The 10,497-nt window shown below is 49.8% G+C and overlaps 2 protein-coding genes across 4 annotated transcripts; both read left to right on the forward strand.

Annotated features, from left to right (window-relative positions):
* On the forward strand, nucleotides 1-1,626 carry LOC135581251 (zinc finger protein 2-like). Of its 3 annotated transcripts, none has more exons than XM_065110710.1 (2): nucleotides 1-487; nucleotides 733-1,626. In XM_065110710.1, exon 2 carries the CDS (start codon nucleotides 810-812, stop codon nucleotides 1,374-1,376), a length of 567 nt encoding a protein of 188 aa, XP_064966782.1. In that variant the 5' UTR covers nucleotides 1-487; nucleotides 733-809; the 3' UTR covers nucleotides 1,377-1,626. The 3 variants fall into 3 exon arrangements, with proteins under 3 accessions (XP_064966782.1, XP_064966783.1, XP_064966784.1); XM_065110711.1 differs by lacking the exon at nucleotides 1-487 and adding an exon at nucleotides 509-636; XM_065110712.1 differs by lacking the exon at nucleotides 1-487 and adding an exon at nucleotides 518-597.
* Nucleotides 1,627-9,607: 7,981 nt separating this feature from the next.
* On the forward strand, nucleotides 9,608-10,497 carry LOC103989860 (uncharacterized). The gene has a single exon (XM_009408806.3). The coding sequence runs from the start codon at nucleotides 9,624-9,626 to the stop codon at nucleotides 10,419-10,421; it is 798 nt and encodes a 265-aa protein (XP_009407081.2). The 5' UTR covers nucleotides 9,608-9,623; the 3' UTR covers nucleotides 10,422-10,497.

Here is a 10,497-nt window from a genome sequence, read left to right on the forward strand (position 1 = left end):
AATTGTTGCATCGACACACACGTTTCTGACCTCCATCTTCGCATCTTTCTCTTCCTGAAACTGGTGATGACTGCAGCGCCCATTCTCTCTATCTCGAAGGATTACTCAGCCGTAGTCTGAACATTACTATTCCCAATCTCCTGTTTTGTCCTACCACTTGCAAATGATTCATACTAACTCACAGGATTCTGGTTGTGCTTGTTTCTATGCGGGGTGTAAATGGAAACGTACTGCAACCTGGGCTATCTATATATCTAGCGTTAGGTTGCACTTGAGGATGGTAGGTGGCAGCTCTGTCAGTGATCAGACTCCCGGTTATTTCCTCCTTGCCTTTGCGAGTCGGAAAGGGTCATGCGGGGGAAGTAGTGCGTCCTCCACACCCTTCCTTGTTGGGCTAATTGGCAGTACCCTCCAGCATCCCAACTCCAGGGATAGTCTCCCGGCCAAGGCTGTCCACAGGAGGCTTTTAATTAGCTCTTTCCAAAAGGTATAGTCCTTTAGATTCACCTTTTACTTGTTTTCAGCTTCAATGATAGGGAAGCAACTCATGTTTGGCTTTTGTGCTCCTGTTCCAACCTATTTCTGGGTCCTCTTCCCGTCAGTGCCTTGCTTGTTCCTTTGCCTCTATAAAAATTGGTCTCGATTCATCTAAACATCTTTTGACTTCAAACTCTTTCTCGACATCATGTAGACATGCTTTTGTTGTCACTTAGTCTTTCCATATATGTGCAGGCACTGATTCCCCCCCAGGCTACATCTGCAAGTCCACCCACTACCTGAGGAGGTGGAGAAGGCTTTTGAGAAGGGAGATGGAATCTCCTCCTCCGGAGACACCAGAGTCGTCGGAGACGACGACGACCCTCGATCTTTCCCTCGCCCTGGCCGCCTCCTCGCCTTCCTCCGACCACGAGACGAAGGATGTGAAGCTCTTCCATTGCCTCTTCTGCAACAAGAAGTTCCTCAAGTCCCAAGCTCTCGGAGGCCATCAGAATGCCCACAAGAAAGAGAGGAGCGTGGGGTGGAGCTCTTACCTTTACCTTGCGCCTACCGCCGCCACCACCATCCCTCCTCCTCAGCACCTGAGCGCGCCGCCGCTCCCCATCGCCTCCCACGCGTCCAGGTATCTTCCTTCCGGCAACTGCTCCGAGAGCTTCGGCTCCCGCAGCGCCCCCCGGTTCGCCGCCGACCACCCGTTGCTGGCGACCGTGAGCAGCGGCAGAGCAATGTTCGCCGCCGGAGACCCCTCAGCCAGCGGCGACGGGACCATAGATTTACTTAACTGGCGAAGGGGCTCCCGCCCTCAGCAGGAGCCACCCGCGGACTTCTCCGCCGACGGCGAAGACCAGACCGACCTCGATCTGTCCTTAAGGCTATAGTGCTCTTATTGTTGCTTGGTTTTTTCTTATCAGTTCACCGCTTGTGTTCACTGCCAGTGTACGGTCTTCTTCTCTTGGTTTGTTTAGCTGGACCGGAAGGTCGCACAGGCGGCCGGGTTGAGGGGGAAGGGGAGGAACAAGAGGACACGTGCATGTGATGTGGGTGGCGTTGTGTGGTATGGTGGTGGGGCCTGGACATAATGTAAAGGGTGTGCATTTAGTGGATGCTGTTACATCACCGCTCTCTTAATCTCCCTTTTAGTTATTATTATTATTATTATTATTTATTGTTCATATATTTTTGTATGGTCTTATAAAATCTAAAAAAATTATATAAATATTTAATTGTTAAGCAATCTTCATTATTTAATTATCAGTGAGGAGTGTGGTTAGTCTGAGCATTGATCATACTATTTGGGGGATGCATAAGCCACATCAAAATTATAAGAGTAAATATGGTAGCTTAAAATAAGAAAAGCATCTATATATGGTGGTGATGGGATTTGGAGGGCAACAGCACACGAAGAAAGGTGGTATGGAGTATCTATATACATTCGAAGGCAAGTGGTGCGAGATAAGCAAGAATCTAATGGTGCACTCCTGTGGTAGACGACAGTAGGAATGATTTGTTTGTCACCTTCTTGGCAGCATAAAGGACCTCAATGAAATGAATGCGGATTCTTGCTAATGTGTTCGCCACGTCGTGGGATTTAAATAAAGTAGGCACCTTTTACATATTAGTTCCTCCTTACAATTTTTAATAGAATATCTATAATATTATTTCTAGATTAACATCATTTTCATGTCTCCACCTCCTACATATAAAAATTATTTTAATGTATTCATCTCCTTCGTACAATCCTAATTATATACAAATATATATACTTTTTTAAAAAATATTTTTTTATTTTTTGGAAGGTACCCCTGCTTTTATTTTTTAGATGTTTCCTTTTTATTTTCTTTATTATTCGTAATAGCACTCACCATCGTTCGCCACCTCAGTCTCACCATCATTTATTGCTTGTTATCTTGTCATCATATTTTTATTGACTATCCTACTTTCACTAAAGTCTTTATCCTTCTTAACATCTTCGTTGTTGATCTTTACTGATAATTTTATCATCAACCTTCCCCTATCCTTCATTATTAATAAAACGATAGAATTAGTCTCTCCTATCGTTATGGACAGTGGACGTATCAAGGAGGGCAAAAGCCTTGTAACAAAATCTTATTGGTATCTTGATAATGACAAACGAGGGTCTTAGCAATGGTAAAGATAGATATAATAAGCGTGAAAACAACAAACGACAACAAGAGACATTATAGATATTATAAAAAGAAAGATATCATATGAGAAAAGAAAAACAAAACAATGAGCAGCCTTCATGAAAAGCATAAAAACGATATATGTATGTCATTTCAAATTTGGAACGGATGGGTGTGGAAAGGCCATTAAAAGGACACAGTAAACCCAAGTGAATGTGTGCAAGTAAGCAGTATGGCGAGGGAGCCTTCATCACAAAAACCTAGGCAACTCCGCTTATTATATTATATGTACGTCTTCATGGTGGTTCCCTACGACCTTTCTAGCTACCATATACTTTTCTTTTCTGTTCTTCACCTTCTTCCTCCCATTGATCATGGACACATGATTTGAGTGTTTAGCCACAAAACCTAATAGGTTACAGGTGCAGACAAGAATCTATATCCACTCCTGTGTCAAAGCTTGAGGACAACAGTTGAAAGACATAATATCACATAGTGGGAGCAGATTAAATTATCCAAGTGCCCAAATCAATTCTACACTTAATAATTTTTTTGTTGTTGCCAACAGTAGATCACTCAGCGATCAATGTCAAAAATAATATCATGAGGTTGATTGTCAAACATAATTATAGAATTATGATCTGGTAAGTTGTATTTCTATCTGTTTCATGCTGAACCCATTATGTATCGAATCGATCCGATTTGATCAGGTGATCTGAAATATTGGGTTGAAATAGGTGAAGGATGATGACACTCATCTAATGTGGTGGGGGCATCATGTTAAGCCGTGGCATCGGGGTGTCGCGGCTCGGTTCGGGGGTCCGAATGTCGGGAGTCTCGGGCGGCATCCCTCGGGGTCTTCCGGTGGCCGAGCACAGTGGTTCGGGTCAGGACGTCGGGTTGGCAGGTCGGGTCGGGTCGGTAGGTCGACAGGAAGCTCCGTCGCAGGGCCTGGAAGAGTCGACCCCGTCTGGCACCTGCACAAAGGTCGGGCCGAGGAGCTCGGCCCGACCCCTCCGATGGCCAAGTTAGCGATGTGGATGGGGTTTCATATGAAGAAGTGTTTGAAGTCGCCTCTTAGGCCTTGTGATTTTTCCCCTCTTAGCATGTGAGGGTATTTATAGGAAAGCTTACTGTGCTTGATGTGCCCCCTTGCAGGGCCAGGTAGCGTCTGACACTGGTGTTGGCGTGGCGTGCGAGACCGAGCTTGGGCAGAATGTTTAATGCACCTCGGTCGACGTTCCGGTCCGTTTGAACAGGTGCTGAGGCATGATGCGTCATCTGGGACAAGTGACGTCAACCCTAGTCTTGAGGCATGTAAGAGGGGTCTGAGGCATGGCTTTAGCTTTTAGTGCTCGTTCTCGTAGAGCAACTGCTGATTCGTTACCAGGGGCGGAGTACGGATTTAGCAAATAAGGAAGGCTGGTCGTGCCGCGGTGAGCTCGGGTAGTAGGGGGTTGAGGAGCACGACGCAGGTGGGCAGGCCGCGCAAGCGTGGTCTCGGACGACGTGCGGGCGAGGAGCACGACGCAAGCGGGCAGGCCGCGTAGGCGTGTCTCGAGTTATGGGCCGATCTGGCGAGTCACAAGTCGGAGGTCGAACTGGAGCGACTCGGGCTATGAGCCGAGGAGCACGATAGGTAGGCAGGCTGCGTGTGCGTGTCTCGATCGACATGCAGTCGAGGAGCACAACTCCGTCGGACAAGCCGATCAGAGGTGGTATCGGGCAACACGTTGCCGAAGAGTATGACGCGGGCGGGCAGGCTGCGTTGAGGTGGGCTCGATTCTGACGAGCAGGCCGCGTTGAGGTGAACTCGACGGTGTGGCCGAGGGACACCGCTCAGGCGGGCGGACCACACTGAGGTGAACTTGGCAGCGTATGGCCGAGAAGCTTGGCGTAGGTGGGCTGCGGCCGAGGGACGTGACCCAGGCGGTCAAGCCGCGCGGGGTGTGGTCTCGGGGAGCATGGAGCCAGGGAGCACAACGTAGGCGGGCTAGTCGCGCGCGTGAGGCCGACACGGGAGGGCTGGCCATGCGCGTGGGACCGAGGGGTCAAGGTGCCTGGGGCCGACGCGGGCGTGGCTGAGTGGTCGAGGCGCGCGGGGCCGAGCCGCGTGTGTGGCCGAGGAGCCGAGACCAGCCCCAGAAGTCGCTGCTGCTGGTGCAGGTCGACTGTAGTGGATCAACCAAGGAGAAGGCTAATGTACCGTCATTCCGGCCCTCCTTTTAGCGCCAAAATGATGCGGCAGGGGCATCATGTTAAGCCGTGGCCTCGGGATCGTCGCGGCTCGGTTCGGGGGTCCGGATGTCGGTGGTCTCGGGCAGCGTCCCTCGGGGTCTTCCGGCGGCCGAGCACGGTGGTTCGGGTCGGGACGTCGGGTCGGGTCGGCAGGTCGGCAGGTCGATAGGTCGACAGGAAGCTCCGCCGTAGCGCCTGGAAGAGTCGACCCCGTCTGGCACCTGCACAAAGGTCGGGCTAAGGTGCTCGGCCCGACCCCTCCGACGGCCAAGTTAGCGATGTGGAGGGGGTTTCATATGAAGAAGTGTTTGAAGTCGCCTCTTAGGCCTTGTGATTTTTCCCCTCTTAGCATGTGAGGGTATTTATAGGAAAGCTTACTGTGCTTGATGTGCCCCCTTGCAGGGCCAGGTAGCGTCTTACACTGGTGTTGGCGTGGCGTGCGAGACCGAGCTTGGGCAGAATGTTTAATGCGCCTCGGTCGACGTTCCGATCCGTTTGAACAGGTGCTGAGGCATGATGCGTCATCTGGGACAAGTGACGTCAACCCCAGTCTTGAGGCATGTAAGAGGGGTCTGAGGCATGGCTTTAGCCTTTAGTGCTCGTTCTCGTAGAGCAACTGCTGATTCGTTACCAGGGGCGGAGTACAGATTTAGCAAATAAGGAAGGCTGGTCGTGCCGCGGTGAGCTCGAGTAGTAGGGGGTTGAGGAGCACGACGCAGGCGGGCAGGCCGCACAAGCGTGGTCTCGGGTTATGGGCCGAGTTGGCGAGTCGCAAGTTGGAGGTCGAATTGGAGTAACTCGGGCTATGAGCCAAGGAGCCGGCGAGTCGCAAGTCGGAGATCGAACTGGAGTGACTCGGGCTATGCGCCAAGGAGCACGACGCAGGCGGGCATGCCGCACGGGTGTGTCTTGGGTCATGGGCAATGTGCGACCGATGAGCACATCTCAATCGGGAAGCCGAGCAGAAGACGTGGTCTCGGACGACGTGCGGGCGAGGAGCACGACGCAAGCGGGCAGGCCGCGTAGGCGTGTCTCGAGTTATAGGCCGATCTGGCGAGTCACAAGTCGGAGGTCGAACTAGAGCGACTCGGGCTATGAGCCGAGGAGCACGATAGGTAGGCAGGCTGCGTGGGCGTGTCTCGATCGACATGCAGCCGAGGAGCACAACTCTGTCGGGCAAGCCGATCAGAGGTGGTATCGGGCAACACGTTGCCGAAGAGTATGACGCGGGCGGGCAGGTTGCGTTGAGGTGGGCTCGATTCTGGCGGGCAGGCCGCGTTGAGGTGAACTCGGCGGTGTGGCCGAGGGACACCGCTCAGGCGGGCGGACCACGCTGAGGTGAACTTGGCAGCGTATGGCCGAGAAGCTTGGCATAGGTGGGCTGCGGCCGAGGGACGTGACCCAGGCGGTCAAGCCGCGCGGGGCGTGGTCTCGGGGAGCATGGAGCCAGGGAGCACAACGCAGGCGGGCTAGTCGCGCACGTGGGGCCGACGCGGGCGGGCTGGCCGTGCGCGTGGGACCGAGGGGTCAAGGCTCCTGGGGCCGACGCGGGCGTGGCTGAGTGGTCGAGGCGCGCGGGGCCGAGCCGCGCGTGTGGCCGAGGAGCCGAGACCAGCCCCAGAAGTCGCTGCTGCTGGTGCAGGTCGACTGTAGTGGATCAACCAAGGAGAAGGCTAATGTACCGTCATTCCGGCCCTCCTTTTAGCGCCAAAATGATGCGGCAGGGGCATCATGTTAAGCCGTGGCCTCGGGATCGTCGCGGCTCGGTTCGGGGGTCCGGATGTCGGTGGTCTCGGGCAGCGTCCCTCGGGGTCTTCCGGCGGCCGAGCACGGTGGTTCGGGTCGGGACGTCGGGTCGGGTCGGCAGGTCGGCAGGTCGATAGGTCGACAGGAAGCTCCGCCGTAGCGCCTGGAAGAGTCGACCCCGTCTGGCACCTGCACAAAGGTCGGGCCGAGGCGCTCGGCCCGACCCCTCCGACGGCTAAGTTAGCGATATGGAGGGGGTTTCAGATGAAGAAGTGTTTGGAGTCGCCCCTTAGGCCTTGTGTTTTTTCCCCTCTTAGCATGCGAGAGTATTTATAGGGAAGCTTACTGTGCTTGATGTGCCCCCTTGCAGGGGCAGGTAGTGTCTGACACTGGTTTTGGCGTGACGTGCGAGACCGAGCCTGGGCAGAATGTTTAATGCGTCTCGGTCGACGTTCCGATCCGTTTGACCAAGCGCTGAAGTGTGATGCGTCATCTTGGGTGACGTCAGCCCTAGTCTTGTCGCCATTATTTCCCTCGTCATCGTCCAAACACTTTTTGTCCCCAAAAAATGGAATTCCAGATAAATCTATACATAATTTGTTTTGATCTTACGAAGAGAATTAAAGTGTATACAAATAAACGATAGTTGCACAAGCGGCACTGCTCGAGACTGTGTAGGACGTTGGTAAGGACAGCGAGAGAAAGAGAGAGCTTAGCTGTTTATTTGTTAGATGAGTACCGAAGGCATTATTAATTATGAATCGCATTGGAACTATTTGAGTACATCTTGAGTGATGTCTCATGTTAGATCGATTTTGATGTTAATTATTATAATCCAATTTGATAGAATAATTAGGCTATTATATTTATTGAATCCGAATCATTGACTCAAAATGAAATTATCAGTAATATACTCATTAATCTTTATAAATTAATATTAGTGACAGTAAACTGAGTCTCACAATATACTTAATTTCTCTTATTTAAGGACTTCTCGTTCTCCTTACGATCCACGTTATGATATGCACAGATGGGGAGTTTGTATAGTTTTCAGCCCAACATGTTACCTGCTTCACGGTTGGCAGCTGCATGCGGGACCTGCAAATATAGAGATGCGTCATGGCTAAAGCACAGATGGGGAATTAATTGCTCGATATTAATTATATAATAAGAAAAAGAGAGGGCAGAAATTTTTGCGAAGACATCGAAAATTCTTACGGGATGTGGTGAGCGACGAGGATGACTCCGACGGGCCCGCCGACGTGAAGGAGAAGCACCTCACCGTCGCCGCTGCGTTGAGAACTCGACGACTGGTGCTTCCTCAACAGTGTCCTCCATCGCCCAGTTCCCGCTCCTCCGACGATCCTTCCTTCTCCATTTCTTCTTCCTCGCCCCATTTCTTGTTCTCGCTAGGGATTCTAAGAAACCGTTGGGATTTTCCTATCAGGCATTTACCTCGCTTTGCGATTGAGGAGACTGAGCGCCTCCGACCAACCATCTCTCGGCCTCGACGCCCTGGCCGATCGACGCCGGCCACAACGCGATAACGCCGCCTTCCCCAGCGTTCAAGAAAGTTAGTCCAGCCGTTACCCAGGCCGGCATGTCGGCCCATTCCATTTGCCATCGTAAAAGCCCAGTAGAGTGGAGATGCTCTCCCATCGTACCTCGACCGGGTCGGATTCCATCAGGATCCATTACATTATTGGATTCGAGTACGTAATGCTTCGCTCATCATCATTTCTAATCTCACCTGCCGGCTTCCATTTAAAGAAGCCACGTGGGCTTGATTTAAGGTGAATACAGATCACGTGATGATAAATATTAACCATGTGTGTAGGGTTTGCACATTGTTCACGTGTAAAGTAAAATAGGTGTAGAAATAGTATGAAATTATTTTTTATGTGCATTAGTATATGTTTTTTTAATTATATAATTCATTTTTCATTTCGTATAACGGGTCGGATTTCCTCATAAGAAATTTGCCTTACTGCTGTAATTTATAATTTGTAATTTGATATTTATTTTCCATCCAAATAACACTCATGATACTTAGATAGTATTTAGATTCATTGCAAGCCAAACACAGTCTTCTAATCTGTATGATCAGTCGCCGAGGCAGGTAATTAAATAACCCTAGAAATACTATGTCATATAGCACATATATTTGAGATATCGTGATATATAAAGATCATTAACTAATCTAATTTTATTATTACTCTTAATGCTATTACGACTTCACGAACGAAAATATGATGAGATATAATAACGTAGAACGCAAGTAAAATTAAAAAAATATTACTAAAAAGGAAGAGAAAATTTAATTTCTTATGATAACGAAGGTATTTATAATGCTTAAAAGATATTACTTTTTGATGATTTCATAAGCTTAGAGGAGAAGATATTTATTTATACTAGTTCTAGGTATTGAAACTAGTTAATTAGTAATATAGGATAAATTTTAATTTTAAAAATTAGTTAAATAATAATATGGGATAAAAAAAATATATAAATGACTAGTCGATAATTTTATACTCTTTAAAACTAGTTTTTTCTGTTTGTTCGGCATGAGAAAACACTTACCCTTAAATTTATATTTGGATATAATAAATCAATAACTTCGAAAACAAAAATATAGTGAGGTATAATTGGTACAAGTAAGGATACACGCATTATTCATATAAAATACCATAAAATATAGATCCCTATAATCTATATTCTTCATGTAAGTTATATGATGGCTAATAAGCATAGACAAGTCTTTCGACAAGTCTGGTTCAAGTAAAAGACAGAGGAAGAGGCAGTCTTTACTCACCGCCCACACAGTGGCAGAAGCATTAATCCACATCCCTCGAGCTCAGGTCATCGTGCTCGGTGTCCTCCACCGAGACAATGACACTTCACTCTCTCTGGATTCCCATCGCTCGGCCTCTGCGGTATAAAGCCCCCCTCAATCTCCCCACACAAAGCCCCCATGACAAACCCATCCTCCTCACACAGATGGCCAAGCCGAACTCCATCATCAGCAGCAGCCCCGGCAATCGACTCCCTCACAAGGCAAAGAAGCTGTCCATCTCCATTTTGGTCATCTCCCTCCCTCTCCTCTACGTCTCCCTCCTCCACATCCCACCCTCCACCCTCTTCAAGGACACCACCTTCTGGTTCCTCATGTCCAACTCCATCATCATCATCGTCGCAGCTGATTCCGGCGTCTTCTCCTCCTCCACCCACGACGCGGGCGATCTCTACGACGAGTACGTCGAGCACCGCAGGGCGAGGAGTGCCTTCCCCGCCGCCAAGAAGTCGTCCCCTGATGTCACCCATAAAGAGAACCAGAAAGAGCAAGACGATGCTCCGAGCCAGTCGGAGCTTGTCCTCCTGCATGAGAACGCCGCCGAGCATCGCAGGTCGAGGAGTGCTTCCCTCGCGGCGAAGAAGCAGCAGTCGTCGTCGCCGCCGCCGCCGCCTGATATCACCGATAAAGAGAACCACAAAGACCGAGATGATGCTCACGGCCAGTCGGAGGTAGTCGTCGACAAGAGCATAATTCTGCATGAGAAATCGGCAAACCGGGAGTCGAGGGAGTGTCCCATGTCGCGATCGGATATAGGCGACGAGAAGCGTATGGTTTTGCATCAGAATTCACTTCCGCCATTAGAAGAGGTCGATGAAAAGAGAAGGGAGTACAGAGTGGAGGAGAGTGAGTATTCGAGCATGTCGAATGAGGAGCTCAACAAGAGAGTGGAAGAGTTCATTAGGAGATTTAACAGAGAGATGAGGCTTCAGCCAAGAAATTGATAGAGATCTGATGTCACGGGATCTGTGTTCCGGCGATGATCTATTGTGTGTAGTTTGTGCGTTTATCACAGCAGAA

Source organism: Musa acuminata, chromosome BXJ2-6, assembly GCF_036884655.1.
Source record: "Musa acuminata AAA Group cultivar baxijiao chromosome BXJ2-6, Cavendish_Baxijiao_AAA, whole genome shotgun sequence".
NCBI classification, from domain to species: Eukaryota; Viridiplantae; Streptophyta; class Magnoliopsida; order Zingiberales; family Musaceae; genus Musa; species Musa acuminata.